Here is a 26,550-nt window from a genome sequence, read left to right as displayed (position 1 = left end):
TGTGTGTGTCTGCTGCGCGTGGTGCAACGCACAGCTTCAACCAAAAGAAAATTGATGATTCCCCGGCCGGCCTAAACCAGGCAATTAAGATGGAGGCAGTTTGCTGGCGGCCTGTCCAAACCCGGCAGCTGGGCTATCTACCGGCCGACGTGTCCCACCCCGTCGTCCTTGCGAGGCCAACCAACCAGTGCAACGCTCGGCGGCCACCGATCGTCGTCGCCCCCGGAGGTCGATCCGCCTCCGCAGCCACCAGTGCTGAAAGCTTGGGCCCGGTAGTTGGCGGTCCCGCCGGCCGGCTTCCGCGACCGCTCCGTCGGTCGTAATACGCGTGCCGAATTAACTCCGGCGAGTGCTGCATGCAACGCCCCCTACGTGATCACTCGGCGGCCCAGCGCCACCGGAAAGATGCATGGACTGGAATCGCCGACGCCGTGCCTCCTCCTCCTATCGCGGACAAACCGAACCGACGAGCGCATCACCTGACATGGACGCGTGAAATCTGCGCGCTTCCGGCTCGCAATGCAACCGCATGTGACGCGACGTGACCCGGGCCGGGGGGCTTGACTTCCATTCCATCACCTACGCATGTCGCTCCCACGACATTTATCCGTCCACGTCCGCATCCCTATCAATTAACTCCGTCTGGTTGGAGAGATGGCTAGCCCGGCCGGGCCGGCACGCACCAGAGGTGGTGACCGTCCGAACCATGCTGCCCAGTTGCCTTACCTTACCCGGTCGATCAAGTTTCATCTGTATATAAACGTGCCGACGCGGCGCTAGCTTTGTACCCAGACGAGCCAGACCAGACGTGCGGTGCAGCCTGCGGGGAAACCGTACCGTGCTCCCTTCATCCCGGCGTCACGCCTCCCGCCCGCAGCTTCGTTTCTCGGATCAAAGGCCGTGCATGCAACAGTAACCCGGCCGGGTCTACGTGCACTGCCGGAGGGGACGCACGGAAGGCGGCGAGAAGGAGCTAGCGCGCGCGCGCCATGGGTGCCGCGTTCTTGTCTTCATGGCCGTGGGATAACCTTGGCTTCTTCAAGGTATGCACGATCGATGCGTTCCTGTGGTTCCGTTGACGATGAATGTTTGCTTGGCATCCAGAATGTCACTGACGTCTCCTGGCCGGCGTTTGCATGCGTCGTCGTGTTTCCCCCATGAACGCAGTATGTCTTGTACGGGCCTCTGGTGGGCAAGGCGTTGGCGTCCCGGGCGTGGGAGCCGGCGAGCCCCGACCACTGGCTCTGCCTCCTGCTGGCGCTCTTCGCGCTCCGGGCCTTCACCTACCAGCTCTGGAGCTCCTACAGCAACATGCTCTTCCTCACCCGCCGCCGCCGCATCGTCCGCGACGGCGTCGACTTCGAGCAGATCGACAAGGAGTGGGACTGGTACGTAAGCGCAACTACCTAGCTACCCATGCCCGGCCGGCACAAGTGCAACTGCATGATAATTAAACTCAGCTCCGCCGCGTGCATGCATGCGTGTGTGTTTGCAGGGACAACTTCCTGATACTGCAGATACTGATGGCGTCCACGGCGCTCTACGCCTTCCCGTCGCTGCGGCACCTCCCGGGGTGGAACACCGCCGGCTTCGCCGTCGCCGCCGTCCTCCACGTCGCCGCCACCGAGCCCTTGTTCTACGTGGCGCACAGGGCCTTCCACGGCGACCACCTCTTCGCCCGCTACCACGCGCCCCACCACTCCATCAAGGTGCCCACGCCCTTCACAGGTATATACGTGGCCAAAGACACTTCGTGTATCCGGTTTGATTATCTCACAAGTTCTCAACTCACATGCGTGCATCGATCGGTGATATATACGAGTGCAGCCGGGTTCGCGACGCCGCTGGAGCACATGGTGCTGGGCGCGCTCATGGCGCTGCCGCTCGCCGGCGCGTACGCCGCGGGTGTGGGCTCGGTGGGGCTGGCCTTCGCCTACGTGCTGGCGTTCGACTTCCTCAGGGCCATGGGCCACTGCAACGTGGAGCTGTTCCCCGGCGGCCTCTTCCGGTCGCTCCCGTTCCTCAGATACCTCATCTACACCCCAACGTACGTAACGCAACACAACACACACAGTACAAGTATTTCTCCTTGGATCCTCACAACTGATCAACTGAATATTCATCATCTAGAAACATGTTGCTAGTGTGTTACGATACTTAGCATGATAAATTTCATTCACGACGGTAGTTGAGTAGTAGCTAGAATCGGACAATCATAACCCTTCGTGTACGGCCGGGGCCGGAGAACCTGGCCAGATATGGTGCGTGTACTTGGGCACAGCACAAGGTAGCAGGTTGCGGATCGAGCTTTGCTTTGCATTACTGCCGGCGGCTGGCCAACCGCTTCCCTGTTCACCTGTCAACATAGCATCCATGATCCATCGTTGGTTGTTCCCACCTATCGATCGGGCACGTATGGTTATGAAGCCCCGTGTGCTCCCGTACAGTGCAGCACAGGCTGAGGCTAGCTAGCTGATGCTTGGCCTTTTTGCTGCATGCAGGTACCACACCATCCACCACGCCGGGAAGAAGGCCAACTTCTGCCTCTTCATGCCGCTGTTCGACCGGCTGGGCGGCACGCTCGACGCCACCTCCTGGGAGCTGCAGAGGAAGAACAGAGCAGGTAACAAATTCAGGCCGAGTACACTTTCTAGCTAGGTTGCGTACGTGCGTGCGTCACCGGTGAACACGTGCTTCTCCTTGTCCGGCTGGTTCCGGCGAGGCTACGCACCGTCGTCCATGCGTCACGCGTTTCCTCGCGGTGTCAGGCTCGAACGGGACACGCACCCAGCTTGCAACTTTGGTGCTCCAGACGCAGAAGCTTCGATTCGTGTGTGTAGTTGCAGTTGCAACAGCTAGCTAGCGTGTTTATTGCCGAGGCGGACGGAAAGGGCCGTGCAGGACCAGAGCCGTCGTTGTCCCGCATCCACGCCGACTGGGATATGCCATCGGTAATCCTGGCATTGATGAAGCGCGCCATTAGGGATGACGTGCACGCCGCCTGTATGGTCACTAGTCACCACTCTCAGTCAGCACTCACTCGTCCTACTGTAGGAGTCGACTACAGCAGAGTCAGCGATTGCAGCCATGGCGTCCCACTCCCAACCAACTCTTGTTTCAGTGCCTCCAAGAAATGAATCAACTGTGGTACTATTAACTGCATGCATGATGAACCGGGTCTGAATTTGTTTTACGTACGTGGGGTGGATGGTGGCAGGGATGGACGAGGTGCCGGACTTCGTGTTCCTAGCGCACGTGGTGGACGTGATGCAGTCGATGCACGTGCCGTTCGTGATGCGCACCTTCGCCTCCACGCCATTCGCGGTGCGGGCCTTCCTGCTGCCGCTGTGGCCCATCGCGCTCCTCTTCATGTTCATGGTGTGGGCGTGGTCCAAGACCTTCATCATCTCCTACTACCACCTCCGCGGCAAGCTCCACCAGATCTGGGCCGTCCCCAGATACGGCTTCCACGTACCCACCCACACCGCCCCATGCATCCATCCATCCATCTCTACAACTTGTCCTGAATGTTTCTGAGCTTCTTGTCTCTGCGTAATCATCATGCAGTACTTCCTGCCGTTCGCCAAGGACGGGATCAACGACCAGATCGAGCTGGCCATCCTCAGGGCCGACAGAATGGGCGTCAAAGTCGTCAGCCTTGCAGCTCTCAACAAGGTCTGTTTTTTGAAAGCATTCTGTTGACGTGCGCTTGAAATAAACCTGTAGATGTTGGGTAATACGTAGTAGATAATAATTAACTAAGCGAGCGGTGATGTGCGTGCATGCATGCAGAACGAGGCGCTCAACGGCGGCGGCACGCTGTTCGTGAACAAGCACCCGGACCTCCGCGTGCGCGTCGTCCACGGCAACACCCTCACGGCGGCGGTCATCCTCAACGAGATCCCCAAGGGCACCACCGAGGTCTTCATGACCGGCGCCACCTCCAAGCTCGGCAGGGCCATCGCGCTCTACCTCTGCCGCAAGAAGATCCGCGTCATGGTAAATACATACAGCCTGCAGTTGCAGGCGTCGGCTGATGAGCCATACTAGCTATAGCTAGTGTAAACAAAGGAGCTGTATGTAACTGATTAATGGCGCGCGCGGCGCATTGCGTACGTTGTTGCAGATGATGACGCTGTCGACGGAGAGGTTCCAGAAGATCCAGAAGGAGGCGGCGGCGGAGCACCAGCAGTACCTGGTGCAGGTGACCAAGTTCCAGTCGGCGGAGCAGTGCAGGACGTGGATCGTCGGCAAGTGGCTGTCGCCGCGGGAGCAGCGGTGGGCGTCGCCGGGCACGCACTTCCACCAGTTCGTGGTGCCCCCCATCCTCGGCTTCCGCCGGGACTGCACCTACGGCAAGCTCGCCGCCATGCGCCTCCCCAAGGACGCGCGGGGCCTCGGCTCCTGCGAGTTCTCGCTGGAGCGCGGGGTGGTGCACGCCTGCCACGCCGGCGGCGTCGTGCACTTCCTCGAGGGGTACGCGCACCACGAGGTCGGCGCCATCGACGTCGACCGCATCGACGTCGTCTGGGAGGCGGCGCTCAAGCACGGCATCCGGCCCGTCTGAGCGCTCCTATCGTATCGTATCATCGCCCCGTGCACTTCCGTCTAGCTACGGCCCAAGTCCGGCCCAAGACAAAACCTTCTACTCTATTTCTACAGTAGTACTGTAGTATTCTTTTTCCTTCTCGACGTATACTGCAAGCTCGGTCGTGTGAAGTGGGGTGCTGGTGGCTCCTAACGATTCAATTTACAGCTGTACTGTTTTGATTTGTACACAAATATATACGGTACATTCGAGGCAAAAGGTGTTGAAATTTGGAGGTGGGCTTTAGGTCATAAGAGAATTTCAGAAAAAATCTCCAAGGGCCCATGTAGGTGGTGGCATGATAAGGTGGTGGGAGTTTAGTCCCACCCCGCTAGTGGAGGAGAGTTTGGACCCCTTTATAAGGGTCTCTCTTCCACATGCTATTGAAGAGTGAGAAGAGAAGGTGCCCTCGCGCACTTCTCCCCGCCGCCCGCCTCGCCACGACGCGGGTTGCGGGAATGAGCCGAGCTCATACCTATGCGTTTATTTTTGCCGGTCAGGAACGGAGAATACGTAACGGACAAGGCATGATCCGAGACGTCGGATCGTGGCTGTTACCGACTCGGACGTGGGCTTGGCCCACGTCTCTCCACCCAGCCGCCTTTATAAGCACGCGATCGCCTACCCTAGCCGTCACGAGAATCAGATCACATCTGCCTCACGCGTTCGTTCCTTGAACTGTTGCTGCCGCCGACGACTCCGTCTCGTTTACCGCGTACACGGTCGACGGGAGAGCAGGCCTCCGAAACCTCGCCTCTCCGGTTCCTGTACGGGAGAGGGGCGATTAGGTTTTTGGGGAGCGATCACGCGACTGCTCGCCTCCGTCCGTCTGCTTCGTCTACGTCCGCGTCGCCCTCGTCATCGCCATGTCTTCACCAAGCGAAGTTGACCGTCTCCGCGAGAAGGCCGAAGCCGATAAGAAGGCGGCAGAGGATACTGCCGCCGCCGCCGCTGCTGCTACGGCCAACTGGCCGATTGGAGGGTATGACTCGTTTATCCTCATGTTCGTTTTTATCCTAGCAGTACTGCTTGTCTGCATAGATGTATCCACTATATGCGTAGTATGTGCTAGGTTAGCTCAAGATCAGTATATCATTAGTCTAGTCAATGCCATGCTAGTTATTATCTCCTGGATTAATATACTCGGAAAATTGCCTATTTACTCAACAATCCAAAAACCTAATGTCTGTAGGAATTTTTTGAGTAATGGTTTTGCTGCTGCACTGAAACCGGATAAGTTTACCGGTACTTTTTTCAAGCGTTGGCAAACGAGAACCACCTTATGGCTCACAGCTATGAACGTGTTCTGGGTAGCCGGTGTCACTCCTACGGAAACTATCACTCCTGAACAGGAGAAGATGTTTAAGGAGGCCACCGTCCTATTCCTTGGAGCAGTCATTAGCGTGATCGGAGATAAGCTGGTTGATGCATATTTACATATGCATGTTGCCAAGGACTTGTGGGAGGCGCTCGAATCTAAATTCGGGGCCACCGATGCTGGGAGTGAGATGTATGTTATGGAGCAGTTCCACGATTACAAGATGGTTGACAACCGTTCTGTATTGAAACAAGCTCATGAGATAATATGCATAGCTAAGGAACTTGGGGTTCTTAAGTGCAATTTGCCGGGCAAGTTTGTCGCGGGCTGTATAATTGCTAAGCTCCCTAATTCCTGAAGGAACTTTGCTACTACTCTGAAACATCAGAGGCGTGAGTTCTCAGTAGAGGACATCATCGGCCATCTGAGTGTTGAGCAGAACTCGAGAGCAAAGGACTCCAATGAAAAAGCGGTGGAAAGCTCTTCTGCTGCCAATATGGTACATCAGAGGAACTTCAATTCTCACAAGCCCAAGGGAAAGAATTCTGTCCAACAGAATACCGACTTCAAGAAGAAGGGAAAGAAGCCCTTCAAGAAGAATAAGAAGGGAGATGGCTGCTATACTTGTGGTTCAGAGGAACATTGGGCGAACAAATGCCCAAACAAGTACAAGAAGCCGGCGCAGGACTCCAAGTCTGCCAACATGATTGTGGGCAACAATGAAAGTGGTGCATCTGGGTACGGTAATTTACTTACTGTATTTACAGTTTGTCAGTCCACCGATTGGTGGGTGGACACGGGTGCAAACATTCATGTGTGTGCTGACTTATCATTGTTCTCTTCTTATCAGGCCACCGGTCGCGGGTCCGTATTGATGGGGAATGGCGCGAGTGTTTCTGTTCTTGGTGTTGGCACGGTCGATCTGAAGTTTACTTCGGGAAGGATCGTGCAGCTGAAGAACGTGCAGCATGTCCCTGCCATCAAGAAGAATCTCGTTAGTGGCTCCCTTCTGTGTAGAGAAGGGTTTAAGTTGGTATTCGAGTCTAATAAAGTAGTAGTTACGAAATATGGACTTTTCGTTGGAAAAGGTTATGAATGCGGAGGTTTGTTCCGCCTTTCTCTTGCAGATTTTTGTAATAAAGTCGTGAACAATATTCATTCGAGTGTTAATGAATCTGAAGTTTGGCATTCACGTCTTTGTCACATAAGTTTCGGTGTTATGTCGCGGCTAGCAAAACTGAATTTAATCCCAACTTTCACTTTAGCCAAAGGTTCTAAGTGCCATTCGTGTGTGCAAGCAAAGCAACCTCGCAAGCCTGACAAGGCTGCAGAGGAGAGACACTTGGCACCATTAGAACTCATACATTCTGATCTTTGTGAGATGAATGGTGTGTTGACTAAAGGTGGAAAGAAATACTTCATGACATTGATAGATGATTCCACTAGATTTTGCTATGTGTATCTGTTAAATACTAAAGATGAGGTTCTACACTACTTTAAAATCTATAAGGCAGAAGTTGAGAATCAACTTGAAAAGAAAATTAAACGAGTCCGGTCTGATCGTGGTGGAGAGTACTTCTCAAACGAATTTGAATCATGTTGTGCGGAACACGACATTATTCATGAGAGGACGCCTCCCTATTCACCCCGGTCAAACGGGGTTGCCGAGCGGAAAAACCGTACTCTAACTGATTTGGTTAACGCCATGTTAGATACATCGGGTTTATCCAAGGCATGGTGGGGGAGGCTATATTGACCGCGTGTCATGTCCTGAATAAAGTTCCTACAAAAGATAATGAGGTCACTCCCTACGAGGAGTGGTCGAAGATAAGGACGACGCTCTCGTACTTACGTACTTGGGGCTGCTTGGCGAAAGTCAATGTACCGATCCCCAAGAAGCGTAAGCTTGGACCAAAGACTGTGGATTGCGTTAATTTGGGATACGCTAAGAATAGCGTAGGCTATAGATTTCTAGTAGTGAAATCTGAGGTACCTGACGTGAAGGTCGGTACAATAATGGAGTCGAGGGATGCTACATTCTTTGAGGATATATTTCCCATGAGAGATATGCAAAGCACTTCTAGACAGGAATCTGAGATAACTCCTGAGCCTGCCATTCCTATGGAATACTATGAACAAACACATGATGAAAATCCTGAGGAGGATGACGAGGAAGCCCGTGGTAGGGGCAAGAGACAAAGGACTGCAAAGACCTTTGGTGATGATTTCTTCGTATACCTCGTGGATGATAATCCCTCTTCTATTTCAGACGCGTATGCTTCTCCAGATGCTGATTACTGGAAAGCTGCGGTCCGTAGCGAGATGGATTCCATCATGGCTAACGGGACATGGGAAATCACTGATTGTCCCTATGGTTGCAAACCATTGGGATGCAAGTGGGTGTTCAAAAAGAAGCTTAGGCCCGATGGTACGATTGAAAAGTACAAGGCTAGGCTTGTGGCCAAGGGCTATGCCCAGAAAGAAGAGGAAGATTTCTTCGATACTTATTCACCTGTGGCTAGACTGACCACCATTCGAGTACTACTCTCATTGGCGGCCTCTCATGGTCTTCTCGTTCATCAAATGGATGTTAAGACGGCTTTCCTGAATGGAGAGCTAAATGAGGAAATCTATATGCAACAGCCAGATGGCTTTGTGATAGAAGGTCAGGAAGGAAAGGTGTGTAAGTTGCTGAAATCTTTATATGGTCTGAGACAAGCACCTAAGCAATGGCATGAGAAGTTTAATACAACTCTGACATCTGTTGGCTTCGTTGTTAATGAAGCTGACAAATGTGTATACTATCGCCATGGTGGGGGCGAAGGAGTTATATTGTGCTTGTATGTTGATGACATACTGATATTTGGAACCAACCTCAAAGTAATTGAGGAGGTTAAGTCTTTTCTGTCTCAAAACTTTGAGATGAAGGACCTTGGGGTGGCTGGTGTTATCTTGAACATCAAGCTGTTGAGAGATGATGAGGGTGGGATTACACTTCTGCAATCCCACTATGTTGAGAAGATTTTGAGTCGCTTTGGATATTCAGACTGCAAAATTTCTCAAACACCATATGATCCTAGTGTGCTTATTAGAAAGTTTAAGGGCACAGCTATAGATCAATTGAGATTCTCTCAAATTATCGGTTCACTTATGTACCTAGCCAGCGCAACGAGGCCTGACATCGCGTTTGCTGTGAGCAAACTTAGCCGGTTTGTTGCAAACCCGGGCGATGTTCATTGGCGTGTTGTTGAAATAATTATGCGCTACTTGAAAGGTATTGTCAACCACGGGCTTCACTATACGGGATTCCCATCGGTACTTGAATGGTATAGTGATGCGAATTGGATCTCTGATGCTGATGAGATGAAGGCCACTATTGGGTATATGTTTACTCTTGGGGGTGGTGATGTTTCCTGGAAGTCTTGCAAGCAAACGATCTTAACAAGATCGACAATGGAAGCAGAATTAACAGCATTAGACACATCTGGTGTCGAAGCAGAATTTCTTCGAGATCTTTTGATGGACTTACCTATGGTTGAGAAGCCGGTTCCGGCTATCCTTATGAACTGCGATAATCAGACGGTTATTGTTAAAGTGAAGAGTTCAAAGGACAATATGAAGTCCAACAAACATATAAGAATGAGATTGAAGTCTGTCAGACGTTTGAGAAACTCCGGAGTGATAGCGTTGGATTATATCCAAACGGCTAAGAATCTGGCAGATCCCTTTACTAAAGGGCTATCACGTGTTGTGATAGATAGTGCATCGAGGGAGATGGGTATGAGACCCACATGAGTTGCCATGGTAGTAACCCAACCTATATGATCGGAGATCCCGTGAAGTAGGACCTGGGAAAACAAGCCAGTGGTGAACCGAGGAGAGTAACTTTACTAACCCACTCCGTTGGAGATGCAATACTCTCGGATACTGTATGGTAGGATGACTACTGTCTTAATGTGTTCTAAAGCTTATATGTAAGCAAGATGCTGTCTTACAGAGCGATCTTTGGAGGAACACACCTATATGAGCTTGACTGCTGGTCACAGTCTATGAGGTTTGGGTGATCTCTAGTAAACTCATGAATAGGCCAGGAGTGTGAATAATATGCTCCACCCGAGGGGTCACCTTCGGTAGTCTAGTACTAGTAAGACTTGTGGTGAAGCTCCTTTACGCCAAACTGACAATTCAAGGCATAGTCCACTGTTCAGTTGTAAAGGGGTGTAGCTACTTGTTCTAGGTGAAGCTCAACCTTAATAGGTCTTCACTGAAATGCTGGTATATTAAAACAGTGATTGGAACGAGGGAACACGATGTGCCCTTGAGATCTGGTGGGGGATTGTTGAAATTTGGAGGTGGGCTTTAGGCCCATTAGAGAATTTCAGAAAAAATCTCCAAGGGCCCATGTAGGTGGTGGCATGACAAGGTGGTGGGAGTTTAGTCCCACCCCGCTAGTGGAGGAGAGTTTGGACCCCTTTATAAGGGTCTCTCTTCCACATGCTATTGGAGAGTGAGAAGAGAAGGTGCCCTCGCGCACTCCTCCTCCGCCGCCCGCCTCGCCACGCCACGCCTCGCCTCGCCTCGCCTCGTCACGACGCGCCACGCCGCGGGTTGCGGGAATGAGCCGAGCCGAGCTTGGCCCACGTCTCTCCACCCAGCCGCCTTTATAAGCATGCGATCGCCTACCCTAGCCGTCACGAGAATCAGATCACATCTGCCTCACGCGTTCGTTCCTTGAACTGCTGCTGCCGCCGACGACTCCGTCCCGTTTACCGCGTACACGGTCGACGGGAGAGCAGGCCTCCAAAACCTCGCCTCTCCGGTTCCTGTACGGGAGAGGGGCAATTAGGTTTTTGGGGAGCGACCACGCAACTGCTCGCCTCCGTCCGTCTGCTTCGTCTACGTCCGCGTCGCCCTCGTGATCGCCATGTCTTCACCAAGCGAAGTTGACCGTCTCCGCGAGAAGGCCGAAGCCGGTAAGAAGGCGACAGAGGATACTTCCGCCGCCGCCGCTGCTGCTACGGCCAACTGGCCGATTGGAGGGTATGACTCGTTTATCCTCATGTTCGTTTTTCTCCTAGCAGTACTGCTTGTCTGCATAGATGTATCCACTATATGCGTAGTATGTGCTAGGTTAGCTCAAGATCAGTATATCATTAGTCTAGTCAATGCCATGCTAGTTATTATCTCGTGGATTAATATACTCGGAAAATTGCCTATTTACTCAACAAAAGGACGTTATATGTGGCATTCAATACTTAAGAAATACTTCTTCCGTCTTAGTTTATAAGTCTGACACATGTAACTAGGTCGTCAATTTGACCAACTTAATAAAAGGTATATATAATAAAAAAATATCATTAGAAACTATAGATGTTCTATTTTTTAATGATATATTTTTTATGTTAAACAATATATTTTATATAAGCCAAACTGACGATCTAGGTACACGTGCATGCCTTCTAAACTGTGACCGATAGAGTAGTGCTTGCATGGCACCTACGATACGTTGCAGATCTGTGTGACTCTCTCATTGTTCGTCGTTGTTTCTTTACGGGTCTCATATGTGTTGGGGTATATATTCGGATGGCAAAATGAGCAACTTTCTAGGTATAGCTAAAGGACGCGTCTATCAAGCAGTCGACCGTTCCCTAGAGTTCCCTGACGGCCTGTTCAACAAGGAAATATTTTGTCCACCTTCACACAAAAGGAAGGAAAGACTCGTTCGCCCTCAACCTGGTGTTCAAAACTTTTGTGTTCTACTCGAGAAGACATCTACGCATGAACCTAGCTCATGATGCCACTATTGGAGAACGTCACATGGGAAACAAAAAATTTCCTACGCGCACGAAGACCTATCATGGTGATGTCCATCTACGAGAGGGGATGAGTGATCTACGTAACCTTGTAGATCGTACAGCAGAAGCGTTAGTGAACGCGGTTGATGTAGTGGAACGTCCTCACGTCCCTCGATCCGCCCCGCGAACAATCCCGCGATCAGTCCCACGATCTAGTACCGAACGGACGGCACCTCTGCGTTCAGCACACGTACAGCTCGACGATGATCTCGGCCTTCTTGATCCAGCAAGAGAGACGGAGAGGTAGAAGAGTTCTCCGGCAGCGTGACGGCGCTCCGGAGGTTGGTGATGACCTTGTCTCAGCAGGGCTCCGCCCGAGCTCCGCAGAAACGCGATCTAGAGGAAAAACCGTGGAGGTATGTGGTCGGGTTGCCGTGGAAAAGTCGTCTCAAATCAGCCCTAAAACCTCCGTATATATAGGTGGGAGGGAGGGTACCTTGCCTTGGGGCTCAAGGAGCCCCAAGGGGGTCGGCCGAGTCCAAGGGGGAAGGCTCCCCCCCCAAACCGAGTTGGACTTGGTTTGGTGGGTGGGAGTCCTTCCTTCCCTTCCCACCTCCTTTTTTTTCTTTTCTCTTTGATTTTCTTTCCTAGGCGCATAGGGCCCTTTTGGGCTGTCCCACCAGCCCACTAAGGGCTGGTGTGCCACCCTCAAGTCCTATGGGCTTCCCCGGGGTGGGTTGCCCCCCCGGTGAACTCCCGGAACCCATTCGTCATTACCGGTACATTCCCGGTAACTCCGAAAACCTTCCGGTAATCAAATGAGGTCATCCTATATATCAATCTTCATTTCCGGACCATTCCGGAAACCCTCGTGACGTCCGTGATCTCATCCGGGACTCCGAACAACATTCGGTAACCAACCATATAACTCAAATACGCATAAAACAACGTCGAACCTTAAGTGTGCAGACCCTGCGGGTTCGAGAACTATGTAGACATGACCCGAGAGACTCCTCGGTCAATATCCAATAGCGGGACCTGGATGCCCATATTGGATCCTACATATTCTATGAAGATCTTATCGTTTGAACCTCAGTGCCAAGGATTCATACAATCCCGTATGTCATTCCCTTTGTCCTTCGGTATGTTACTTGCCCGAGATTCGATCGTCAGTATCCGTATACCTATTTCAATCTCGTTTACCGGCAAGTCTCTTTACTCGTTCCGTAATACAAGATCCCGCAACTTACACTAAGTTACATTGCTTGCAAGGCTTGTGTGTGATGTTGTATTACCGAGTGGGCCCCGAGATACCTCTCCGTCACACGGAGTGACAAATCCCAGTCTTGATCCATACTAACTCAACTAACACCTTCGGAGATACTTGTAGAGCATCTTTATAGTCACCCAGTTACGTTGCGACGTTTGATACACAGAAAGCATTCCTCCGGTGTCAGTGAGTTATATGATCTCATTGTCATAGGAATAAATACTTGACACGCAGAAAACAGTAGCAACAAAATGACACGATCAACATGCTACGTCTATTAGTTTGGGTCTAGTCCATCACGTGATTCTCCTAATGACGTGATCCAGTTATCAAGCAACAACACTTTGTTCATAATCAGAAGAGAATCAGAAGAGACTGACTATCTTTGATCAACTGGCTAGCCAACTAGAGGCTTGCTAGGGACGGTGTTTTGTCTATGCATCCACACATGTAAATGAGTCTTCATTCAATACAATTATAGCATGGATAATAAACGATTATCTTGATACAGGAATTATAATAATAACTATATTTATTATTGCCTCTAGGGCATAATTCCAACACAATTACTAATGTGGGAAAAATCATGACTGATGAGAGCAACTAGCTAGATAAAAAATCAAGCAAAAACCTTGTACTGTGAAACAATCTACCCATGAAGTTGTGTTACATGAAAGTAAATTAGATTGCTATAATGAAGCTTTTCAAGTTATAATGCTCAATGTGCTTAGTAGATAAAATAGAAACCTAGGCAAATAACAAAGTTCTGTGCTAGCAAAAACAATTGCTAATATAGGCAAAATTATAACTGATGGGAGCAACTTGCATAACAAAAACAAGAAAAAGCATTAATACGTCGTCAGCAACTTATATAAAACCATAGGAAGAAAAAAATCTATTGGGCAATTATAACTTGGTTCACTAGTTCAATTCAAATATGAAAATAAAAAATCAACTAATAAACCTGGATGGCGTGGGTTGTGTTTGAATTTACCTTGATCGTATCCATCATAATTATCCAGAAAATGTATTTCTGCAATATGGTTTGTTCCTCCACTTAGCAAAAAATATGATCCTGCAAAATAGACCAAAAATTCTGAGAAGCAGCAAACCCCCATGACCTACGCTACTATTTTTTAATTAGCTGCTATGTCACAATAAACGATTGCATGAATATAAACGCATCGAACAAAGTCAACATTAAAAAACCACAAACTTGCTCCTAGTGCATGACAGTTGAAATAAAAGTACTACACATAAGAGACATTGTTGCAAATAACTATTGCTATTTCAAGTTTTTCCAAACACAAAACATGTTGCTCTTCTCTCTCGTTCTGTTGTGAGTTCCAACACTGCCAAACATGGTTGCTTCACCGAAAATCCTTGAAACAACGCAGTTCATAAGTTGCCTGCATTTCAAAAAAACAAAAAAATATGAAAAAAATTGTGATGCACAAAAAAGGGAATGTGTTTTATGTATAAATATTTACAAAAACAATGTATACTATCTAATGAATCTGTTGTTCTCGGGGTAGGTGTGCGTGGTTATGTAGTACAACTATTGCGTGTGTTCATTTCTTTGCTTGCTTACTTCTTCTAGCTAACTTGCTCTATTTATCTTGTATGGAAAAATGCATAGGTTGAAGATGATTGACCTAAATGAGGTATGAGATGAAAACAATCTTGCATTGCCCTTTGTTGATGGTATAGATATTGGTGATCATGTGTATTATACACAACAGGGTGCTCAAAATACCGAGTACGTGGTTGAATATCCTAATCCTCCTATAATACAAAAAGTCGTTGCTATTGTGGCAGAAGAAATGGAGACAGATGAGCACTCGCTTCATGGGGTGGGTACTTCAGAAAATGCACGAGGAACTGCAGGGGAAGATGCTAACATTGATGGCCATACCCTTGATGGCACGGGTACCGCGGAAGATATTGGTGGGACTGTTGCTAATGGTTTGGGTGTTGAAAATGATGATGAAGCTTGGTCACAGCCCAAGGAGCCTTGTGTGGGCATCAGGTTTGACACTTTGGAAGGCGCCATAGATCACTACAATGCATATGCCTTGCAGATTGGGTTTCCAATCAAAGTGAATACATCAAGAAGGAATGTTAAGACTGGTTAGTTGATAAAGCGGCAATTTATTTGCAACAAATTTTGAAAACCTAAAGACAATGATGGAGGGGTAGAAAAGAGTCCTATGCTAGATGATATTGTTGAAGAAGCGGATGATGTTGATGGAGAGGAAATATTGTCTTTGTGGATGATGAGGATAAAACAAAGAAGAAAAGCAAGAAACGAAAGAGAGATAAAATATTGCAAACTGGTTGCAAAGCAAAGATGGTTGTGAAACTAATAGATGGAAGATTGGAAGTAACATACTTTGTTATTGAGCACAACCATCCATTGGTTGACAAACCATCTTTGGCTAAGTACTTGCGATCACACCAGGGTATCCCACGAGAAGAAAAAGCCTTCATTACACACCTTCATAATAGCAATTTGACTACACGTTCATCACCCGATGCCCTCCAACCAACACCCATGGACTTGCCTATAAATTATACCTTCCTTGCTACAAACATATGCCTAGTTTTCTTGGAAAACACCCTTCTGCTTCCACCCCTAGATTTTCTTGCGTATATTACTGGACTTACCTAGTAATTAGTTGTTTTTTTCTCAGCACATATTAAGTACTTTCCTGAATTATTTTTGCAAACAAAATTTATGTTAGCTCAGGCCTTGCCTAGTGTTAATTTGTTTGTTGCTCAAAATCTTGTTTAATACTTGGCAGCCCTCTACCATGGATTGTTGTGCGAGGTGCAATTGCCTATGAATGAAATGTTTTTGTCTTTAATGCTACTATTATGTTACCCATTCATGGGTTGCCTAAACACTTCGGTTTGAGTTGTCTACTCAAAAAGTATAGCTTAATTTGGAACTATTTAGGTACAAAATGAATAACCACCATCGTGACTTCGTGTTCGTAGGTCGTATGATGCACATCATGTCAGAATACTATGGGACGGAGCTCACTGTGCCTTATGGTACTAAGCACATTACAAACCTTAAGACAACCTTGAACAAGGATGCTACAAAGAGATATGATAGAGACAGTTGCATACTTCAAAGATCAAGAAAAAGATGACCCATACTTTTTTTACAAGGTCAAGTATGATGAGGAAGATAGGGTTGAAAATATTTTCTGGGTCGATGGTGCAGCAACCAAAGCTTATGCAGAAGCTTATCACGATTGTATCTCCTTTGACAGAACATATATGACTAACATGTACAACATGCCCTTCGCACCATTCATTGGAATTAATCGACATGGGAAGTCATTCACGTTGGGCTATGGTTTTGTTAGGCAAGAGTTTGCGTCAAGATTTGATTGGCTATTCCAAACCTTCCTAGAGGCAATGCATGGTTTAGCGCCAATCGACATGATAACCGACCAAGACAACACAATGGCACAATCCATTAAAAGGATCTTCCCTACAACTGTTCATAGGTGCTGTCGTTGGCATATTATGAAGAAAGCATAAAAGAATCTTGGAGCATTGTTGGGGCGGAACTGTGGGTTATCGCAAGATTTCAACAATTGTGTTGACTTTAGCTTCACACCATAGGAGTTTGAGGCAGGATGGGTTGAGCTTATGTTGAAGTACGAGGCTATGACTGACTCACACTTTGAGACTCTATACAAATACTGGGAAACATGGGTTCCCTATTACTTCAAGCACCAATTCTTCCTCTTCTTGCAATCAACTCAATGCAGCGAGGGATTCAACACTGTCCTTAAGCAATATGTGAACCCACACAAGTCGATCTTGAACTTCGTGAAGCAATATCAGAAAATCCAAACACACATACTAGTTCGAGATGGTGCCAAAGATTACAGAATGGGACATTTGCAGATTGAAATGTAGTCGTCTTACCCCATTGAGAAGCAAGCTTATGATTCCTACACTAGGGACTTGTAGGAGAAGTTCCGCAACGAGTTTGACTTGATTACTAGGTACACGTCCGACCGCATCGTGAAAGCTTGTACGATCCTTACCCAAATCAGAAGTGGGTTGCTAAGTATGGTTCCAGAAGCTATTTTGTCACATTAGAAGCAAGTGTTGAAGACTACAGATGTGATTGTTGCAAGATTCAGAGGGGTGGCATGTTGTGCTGCCATATCTTGAAAGTTTTTAACCAACTTGATGTTGATGAGATACCATGAAAGTACATAATTAGAAGATGGACACCTTTGGCAACCCCAATGCACCCCCCATTATTGAGGTCAACCCGAGGAGTTGCCACCACAATCAGAGAAAGAACTCCGGCATGCGTATTTGATGATGGATTTTGCAAGCCTTGCTAGGGTTGCTAGTGCATCACATGCTGCTACAGATATTGTAAAAAAGCATATGCATGGAGAGCACCATGAAATAAGAAATCTAAACATGTCAAAGAAGAAGAAGCAAGCAACACCTACTAATGGCCCTCCTGGTGGTCCTCCTCCATCAGCTAGTGAACGTGCGGCACCAACAAGAAATGCTCCGGCAAGTACTGACCCCCTATTGCATCTTGATGGGCTTGCACAAAACCCTCCTAGTTCTATGCAGGATCCAACCACTTCTACATGGCATAAAAAGCAACATCACTACCTGGTTCTTCTATGAGTGCATGTATACATGCACAGACACCACTACGGGCTGCACCACAACCAAGGGCGACTGCACCACTGCCTACGGGAGTTGCACCACTGCCCAGGTGGGGTGTGCCACTTCCAAGGGGGGCCCAGTGCCAAATTGGTGGCTTGTTTTGCAACCATTAGGAGTTGTAACCCTACTCAGAGGGCCTAGAAAAACAGTGTTGGGTCATGCGCCACAATTGTTGGGAACTTCAACAATTCCCGGAGGGACTGTGCCACCACATGTGGGGTGCTACACAAAGTTAGCGGCCTGCACAACCACCTAGTGGCACAGCAACAACATCACATGAGCTTACACCACCAAGCACGATGCATGTGACAAGTGCTGGCCTTGCACTGTCACCAAAAGAACCTGACACAGTTGCTAGTGGGTGTGGATAACGTCCTAGTTCTTCTACTTCGCAAGAAAAAAGTGGCACCCTACTTTCATCGTCTATGGTGCAATCTCCTATTGCACATGTGCACCCGTCAATCAATATTGCATCACTACATGTAGTTGTTACAGTCACTCAAGGTGACCCTCCAATTCCTAGAGACCCCCCAAAAGCTGTGTTCCAGGAAAATCAATTGATATAATGAACATTCTCCAAGTTACAATGGTCAATATGCTTAGTAGATAAAATACATAGGCAAATAGAAAAGTTCTCTACTAGCAAAAACAATTATTAATGTGGGAAAAATGATGATTGATGGGAGCAACTTGCATAATAAAATCAAGCAAAACATTTATGATGTCATTAGCAACTTGCAAAAAATGATGGATTGTGTGCTTACTATGTGGTAATGTTTGTGGGAATGCATGCTTAATCATTTGTTTGTTTTGGAACATCAATGGTGGCAAGTGAAAAATTATCCATCGAGATGTGAGACTTGGGGTAGTGTGCTTCCCACGGTGCACAGACGCTTGCAACCATAGCTCTTGCACAAGTATCCAAAGTTTTGTTCTCAAGTGTCCTCCACGAATCAAGCACCTCAAACCTTCGGTCCCTCGGGTCTTGAAAACCCAGTAATGGTTCCCGTAATTGGCTTTGACTTGTCAATGTTCTCTAAGGCGGGGAGCATGATGTGAACAATGAGTAGGAAAAACCCTAGGGTTAGTAACAAAAAAGAAGATAGTTTTCATGTAGGCAACTTGAATAGCTAAACATGCACAATTTATCGTCACAAAAAACACAAATGACAAAATCTGGATGTAACACATGCTCCTTGTGGTCATGACAATAAACAAGCAACTAGTGCAACACATGCAATTTTTGCATGTGCATAAGCAACTTACAAGTTGTTTGTAAGAAACTTATGTAAACTAGTGTGAAAAAGAAACAACTTATACTCTGGTGTTTAGGTTACATGTTTGTAAGCAACTTTGAACATGCACAAATCAATGGGTTTTATGAGGGAATATAGAAAAAAACAATGACCTTACGATATCTTTATGATCCAAGCGGTTTGACTTGTTGAATCGGGCAACAAGTTCTTTCTTGCTTAGTGCGATGTGTAGCAACCATGTCTAAAAAATGGAGAAATAAGGTTGACCAAGTATGAAATAAAAACATAAAAAAATGAAATACAAAATATTGATGCTTCTCCTTCTCCTTACCGAGAATCTGAGGGTGAAAGGACCATTATGTCACCTAGAGGGAGGGTGAATAGGCGTTTTAAAATCTTTTACGGATTTTGCTATATCCTAATGTTGAAATAAACTAAGTGGATATGATTCAAGCACAAATCCGAAATATAGTAGGCTCAACTAAGTGCACCAACAACTTGTTCTAATAAGATGAGCACAAAAAGGATACTAAACAAGCACAAGTAAGTTACACAAACTCATTTGAGAACTATCACAAGATATGGAAGTGTATGACACAAGTTAGCAATTCACACTAAATACAAGATATATCAATAGTAGTGAGTATGAATTGCGAGATATAAAGTGTATGCCTACATAATTAATCTTAACAAGGAAACGGCCAACACAATATAATGAGGACAACAATATATATATATAGTGAATGTACGCTCAAGTAGCCAAAGTAAACCACAAGTAAGGAGTTAGGGTTAGGGATAACCAAAGTCGTGGACACAAGGATGTATCCCGATGTTCACTTCCTTGGAGGGAAGGTAATCACTGTTAGAGAGGTGGATGTTACCACGAAGGCACACCAACGCCACGAAGTCTCGCCCTATTCTCCTTGAGATATCACAGCGAAGGAGATTCCCAACCTATAGTGGTAATCTCTTCGGGATTTACCACAAGAATGCTCAAATCGCTCTCTCTCAAATCCCACAAAAAGCAACTAATGATATATAGGGATGAAAGAGGAAAGGAACAATGGAGGAGGTCAACAAATGAACCCTAGATGCATGCGATAGTTTTCCCCCACATGGATTGGAGTTTTGAAGCTTGGGGGAGGAGGAGAGAGCTCAAAACGATGGGAAAATCTCAGATCCAAAAGCTCTAACTCATTGAGGAAGAAGGGCACCTTATATAGTGCCCCATCAAATTTTCCCACTATGCAAAGAAAAATGTAGCCCTAAACTTCTAGGCTTGTCGAGAACTTCCGGGCTCCCTATTGAGACAAATGATGTAAATTTTCTGGTTAGCCCGAAACTTGCCCCGGAACCTGCGCGGAACTTGTCGGCCCCGGAAGTTCTGGGAGGGCCAGGAACTTTCGGGCTCCCTATGGGTTAGATTTTCGCAAACTTTCTGTTTAGCCCGGAACTTCTGAGGTGTTAAACCCGGAACTTCCGCCCTCCAATAAACAGTGAGCATAGCAAAAGTAAAACATGCATAGTTTTACATACGAACTCCGATTTTGATGATCTTGAGCCCGTTTTGTAGCTATTAAAAATATCCAGGTCCTCACATAGAGAACCACCCAATATCGGGATGTTCTGGATAGATATCTCAAGGTGGATGATTAGTAAGTAGATGCTGATGAATAAATGGTCTACTTGTCTTGGTGTACTTCCCATTACTATTGAACCTCTAACTATCAAGGAGCATAATTAGCATTGCGGTGCGATCATAATTTTGTCAATTGCCCAACTGTGATTTGTTTACCCAAGCATAGTTGTTTATCGTCTTTTGGGAGAGAGAAATCACTAGTGTGCATCATGTGACTCCGGTCCATATCACCATGATTGTTTACACCACCATCATTTACCGCTTTCATTTACTTTTCTGTTGCAATCACTATTACCTTCCCGCTTGTGTTATGATCCTATGCAAACTACAAGGCCGGAGATATTAACAACCTCTTTGTACTCGTTGGGAGCAAAGTTATTTGTTGTGTGTGCAGGTCCACGTCTTCTGCTAGCTCCAGGGTGGAAGACACCTACTTATTTATCCTAGGAGTCCTCCTGGTTCGATAAACCTTACAGTCTTCGTGTAAGGGAAATTTGTTGCTGACTACATCTCCACCTTCCACTTGGGGTAACCAACGAGGGGTGAGAAGTATATCCATCAACTCGTCATCAAGCAAATTTCTGGCGCCGTTGCCGGGGACTCCAGTCTTCAAGATAGGGGAGTTGCACACTATCTTTTACCTTTGCTTTTTAGTCTTGTTAGTTTGCTTTCTAGTTTTTGCTTTAGAGTCCTATACCAAAAACCACAAAAAATTAGTTGCTTTTGTTCTTGCTTGTTGCTGCTGCTATGGGTTCCATTGAAAACACCAAGTTGTGTGACTTCACTAGTCAAAACAACAATGACTTTATCTGCACTCCTATTGTTGCTCCCGCCACTGGAGCCACGTCCTATGAAATTAACCTGCTTTACTGAACCTTGTTATGAAAGATCAATTCTCCGGTGCTGGAGATGATGTTGCCTTGCACTTGAACAATTTTGTTGAGCTTTGTGATATGCAAAAATATAAAGAAGTAGATGGTGATATTGTTAAACTTAAGCTTTTTCCTTTCTCCTTGAGAAGAGGAGCTAAAGTGTGGCTTCAATCTTTGCCTAGGAATAGCATAGATTCTTGGGATAAGTGCAAAGATGCTTTTATTGGGAAGTATTACCTGTTGGCCGCTTCAATCCAACAATACCGCCGAATCGAGAAAAGACTAAGGAGGGCAGCAAATCGAACATGACCGTCCACAAAACCTTTTGTGTTCTACTCGAGATAACATCTACGCATGAACCTAGCTCATGATGCCATTGTTGGGGAACGTTGCATGGGAAACAAAAAATTTCCTACGCACACGAAGACCTATCATGGTGATGTCCATCTACGAGTGGAGATTTGGATCTACGTACCCTTGTAGATCGCACAGCAGGAAGCGTTAAGAAACGCGGTTGATGTAGTGGAACATCTTCACGTCCCTAGAACCGTCCCACGAACCGTCCCACGATCCGTTCCGATCTAGTGCCGAATGTACGATACCTCCGCGTTCAGCACACGTACAACTCGATGACGATCTCGGCCTTCTTGATCCAACAAGAGAGACGGAGAAGTAGATGAGTTCTCCGGCAGCGTGACGGCGCGCCGGTGTTGGTGATGAACTATTCCTGCAGGGCTCCGCCCGAGCTCCCCAGAAATCTAATCTAGAGGAAGAACTACGAGGTGTAGGTTTGAGTTGCACGTGGCAAAGTTGTGTCTCAAAAGCCCTAAACTTCTAGTATATATAGGAGGAGGGGATAGGCAGCCTTGGCACACCAAGGAGTCCTCCTTGGGTCGGCCGAAGTGGGAGAGAGGGAGGAGTCTGATGACCCACAAGTATAGAGGATCAATCGTAGTCCTTTCAATAAGTAAGAGTGTCAAACCCAACGAGGAGCAGAAGGCTCTGATAAACGGTTTTCAGCAAGGTAATAACTGCAAGCACTGAACGTAGCGGTAACAAGTGATGGTGTAGTGAGGTGAAACGTAGCAGGTGAAAACTAACAAGTAACAAGTAGTAGCAACAGTGCAGCAAAGTGTCCCAATCCCTTTTGTAGCAAGGGACAAGCCTGAACAAAGTCTTATAGGAGGAAAAACGCTCCCGAGGACACACGGGAATTTCTGTCATGCTAGTTTTCATCATGTTCATATGATTCGCGTTCGTTACTTTGATAGTTTGACATGTGGGTGGACTGGCGCTTGGGTACTGCCCTTACTTGGACAAGCATCCCACTTATGATTAACCCCTCTCGCAAGCATCCGCAACTACGAAAGAAGAATTAGGACAAAGTCTAACCATAACATTAAACTAGTGGATCCAAATCAGCCCCTTACGAAGCAACGCATAGACTCGGGTTTAAGCTTCTGTCACTCCAGCAACCCATCATCTACTTACTACTCCCCAATGCCTTCCTCTAGGCCCAAATAATGGTGAAGTGTTATGTAGTCGATGTTCACATAACACCACTAGAGGAAAAACAACATACAACATATCAAATTACCGAACGAATACCAAATTCACATGACTACTATTAGCATGACTTATCCCATGTCCTCAGGAACAAAAGTAACTACTCACAAAGCATAATCATATTCATGACCAGAGAGGTAATGAGTAGCATCAAGGATCTGAACATAAACTCTTCCACCAAGTAATCCAACTAGCATCAACTACAAAGAGTAATCAACACTACTAGCAACCTTACAAGTACCAATCGGAGTCGCGAGACGGAGATTGGTTGTGATGAACTAGGGTTTGGAGATGAGATGGTGCTAGTGAAGATGTTGATGGAGACGAGTCCCCTCCGATGAGAGGAGTGTTGGTGATGACGATGGCGACGATTGCCCCCTCCGAGAGGGGAGTTTCCCCGGCAGGATCGTCCTGTCGGAGCTGTAGATTGGTTATGCTCAAGTTCCGCCTCGTGGCGGCGGCGCCTCCTCGAAAAAGCTCCGCCGTGATTTTTTTCCGGATGAAACCCTTCATATAGCAGAAGAGGGGGGCCAGTGGGCCACTAGGGTGCCCAAAAGCCCTGTAGCCGCGGCTACCAGGCTTGTGGGCCCCTGGCAACTCCCCTGTGGCACTTCTCTCGCCCAATATTTTTTATATATTCCCAAAAAATTCCATGTTGATTTTCAGGGCATTTGGAGTTGCGCAGAATAGAGGACTCAGACTTGCTCCTTTTCCAGTCCAGAATTCCAGCTGCTAGTATTTTCCCTCTTCAAATAAACCTTGCAAAATAAGAGAGAAAAGGCATAAGTATGGTACCACAAAGTATAATAATAGTCCATAAAGCTATAAATATCAACATGAAAGCATGATGCAAAATGGACGTATCAACTCCCCCAAGCTTAAACCTCGCTTGTCCTCAAGCGAAAACCAAGATCCATAAACATGTCCACATGTCTAGTGATGAAGGTTTCGATAAAACATAATACGGACATGAGGGCATCATGATCACACATAGAACAACAATACATCATAAAGATTCTTATGGGGAAGTAACAATTCCTTCACAAAGCAAAGTATGAATCAAAAACCTTATCGAGAAGTAGCCAACAACAGTCCATAGTCATTGAAGCAATTGCAAATTATCATACATCAGAAAGAGTCAAATAAGAGCTTGTAAAGAAAATCCACATACTCAATCATCTCTTTTGTTTTCCACAATTGTTACAACTCACGTGGTACTCATGGTATCAAAGTTTCAGTTGGACACAAAGAAAGATGGGGGCTTATAATTTTGCCTCCCAACCATTTACCTCAAGGGTAAAGTCAACAATAATAAAGCATAAGTACTCATCTCCAAGTTGATATATGAATATAGATCTTTCGCTAGCATATGACGTTCACCAAGATGAAGACGGAATAGGGAATTGGTGTTGATCAACATGACTTTCACAAGGACAAAAGTAAAGGTACAAGATAGGCCCTTCGCAGAGGGAAGCAGAGGTTGTCATGCACTTTTAAGGTTTGGATATACGACCTCTTAGTGTAAAGGAACGTCACTTTATATTGCCCCTGTGATAAAGAACTTTATTATGCAATCTGTCGCTTTTATGTCTTCCTCATCAACGGTTCGTACAAAGCTTTTTTTCCACACACTAATAAATCATACATACTTTTGGTAGCAACTTTTTATTGCTTGCACCGATGACAACTTACTTGAAGGATCTTACGCAATCCATAGGTAGGTATGGTGGACTCTCATGGCAAAACTGGGTTGAAGGTTTATGGATGCACAAGTAGTATTTCTACTTAGTACGGAAGTTTTGGCTAATATGAGGTGGAATTAATCGTCACATGCTAAGGGATCTCTAGACATATAACATTGTTTGGAACCAAGCAAACACAATTCATTATGTTGTCTTCCTTGTCCAACATCTACTTCTTAGCATGTAATAATTTGGTGAGTGCTCACAATTATAGAAAGTGTCTAAGATGATGTATTTATATGTGAACCTCTCTTTCCTTATTACTTCTTATTAAATGCAACAATGACTAGGGTCTATGTTGGTCTATTATCAACAAGTTTCAATCACCATACTTGTTATATGTAAAGCTATCACTTTCCATAAGATCATCTCATGATCTTTCATGCTATCGTTCTTTTCATACTTTTGATCACAGCACAAAACAAAGCCCTTGACTAAGATACTCTTTATTATATAGCTCGCAAGCTCGAATACATCGGGGGAGACACAAGGCAAAAGACTCAAACTAAACACTAAAGACTTATTCCACTTAGAGAAGAAAGTAAAAACTGAAAAAGAAAGAACTAAAACAAAGGTAAAAGAAAAAGATATAAAGGTGATACGATACCAGGGCAACTCCCCCAAGCTTGGCACAAGCCAAGAGAGTTGCCCATACCAATGCTTAGTTGTCTTCCTTTGGTGGTGATGGTGGTGGAGTCTTTGCCTTTGATTCCAAGAAAGCTATCAATCTTTGATTTATACCTTGGAGATCTGCGACATAATTCTCCAGCAAAACAACTTCACGAGAAAGGGGAATATTGCGAGCACGAGTTGTTTCACAAAACCTCAAGAGTTCAATCAAGGATGGAGACAACACGTGGAGGAAGGGTTGGAGAAAATCCACTCCTTCAACGTCTTCAATGTTGAACTTAGGTTGAACTTCCTCCCTAGCTTGGGTTTTCTCCTTAGCTTTGTCCCTGGCTTCCGTGACTTCTACTCTTTTCAGATCAGCATCTACTTCTTCATGAACTTGAGGGAGATTATTCTCCCCAACAGATTCCTGAGACATCTTTGCTCTAAATCTGCGGCAGACAACAGGCTCGAAATGAAAACAAAGGAAAACTGCGCGATACGGAGATCAAAACCCTCGGGCGTATTTATAATGATTTTTTCTGGACCAGAAGGAGTGCTCCGCAAGAAAATGGAGTCCGGGAGGCACACGAGGTGCCCACAAGCCCTGTAGCCGCGGCCAGGGGGGAGGTCGCGGCTACCAAGCTTGTGGACGCCTCGTGCGCTCTTCGTACTGCTTTTTATTTTTCTATTTTTCCATAAATTCGAAAACGGAGAAAATTTCCTACTGGAAAAGTTTTGGAGTCCAATTACTTACCGAAACACATACCTCTTCGTTTTCAGAGTCTGAAACAGGCTGATAAACATCCCTTATGTACTCCTCTGGAGTTATGATATTGATGATATTGCTCTCAACATTTATGGGAGTACCAGAGATATAATGCTTGATTCTTTGCCCGTTTACCACTCTAGGAAAATTACCTTCCGTGTTATTGATTTTGATGGCACCTGAACGATATACTTCCTCGAGAACGTAGGGACCTTCCCATTTAGAGAGAAGCTTGCCTGCGAAGAATCTTAAGCGAGAATTGTATAGCAGGACATAATCACCTACATTGAACTCATGTTTTTGTATTCTTTTATCGTGCCAACTCTTAACCTTTTCCTTGAACAACTTGGCATTCTCATATGCCTGGGCCCTCCATTCATCTATTGAGTTGATATCAAACAACC

General features: G+C 46.4%; 1 protein-coding gene across 1 annotated transcript; it reads left to right on the top strand.

Annotated features, from left to right (window-relative positions):
• The first annotated feature begins 772 nt into the window (after window positions 1-772).
• LOC123398887 (very-long-chain aldehyde decarbonylase GL1-1) lies at window positions 773-4,807 on the top strand. The gene is made up of 9 exons (XM_045093334.1): window positions 773-1,043; window positions 1,168-1,388; window positions 1,496-1,728; window positions 1,828-2,047; window positions 2,502-2,623; window positions 3,218-3,471; window positions 3,568-3,675; window positions 3,793-3,999; window positions 4,127-4,807. Exons 1-9 carry the CDS (start codon window positions 990-992, stop codon window positions 4,565-4,567), a joined length of 1,860 nt encoding a protein of 619 aa, XP_044949269.1. The 5' UTR covers window positions 773-989; the 3' UTR covers window positions 4,568-4,807.
• The last annotated feature ends 21,743 nt before the right edge of the window (window positions 4,808-26,550 follow it).

The sequence above is a fragment of the Hordeum vulgare genome, chromosome 5H (assembly GCF_904849725.1).
Source record: "Hordeum vulgare subsp. vulgare chromosome 5H, MorexV3_pseudomolecules_assembly, whole genome shotgun sequence".
Classification (NCBI taxonomy): Eukaryota; Viridiplantae; Streptophyta; class Magnoliopsida; order Poales; family Poaceae; genus Hordeum; species Hordeum vulgare.
Note: the sequence above shows the minus strand (reverse complement) of the source record. Positions and strands in the feature narration are given on the sequence as shown.

Excerpts from the sequence above, each read along its gene's own strand:
- LOC123398887 (XM_045093334.1), top strand. The coding sequence starts at position 990 with ATGGGTGCCGCGTTCTTGTCTTCATGGCCGTGGGATAACCTTGGCTTC. Across the intron at positions 1,729-1,827 it reads GGTGCCCACGCCCTTCACAG|CCGGGTTCGCGACGCCGCTG; the intron begins GTATATACGTGG and ends ATACGAGTGCAG. Across the intron at positions 2,624-3,217 it reads GCAGAGGAAGAACAGAGCAG|GGATGGACGAGGTGCCGGAC; the intron begins GTAACAAATTCA and ends GGATGGTGGCAG.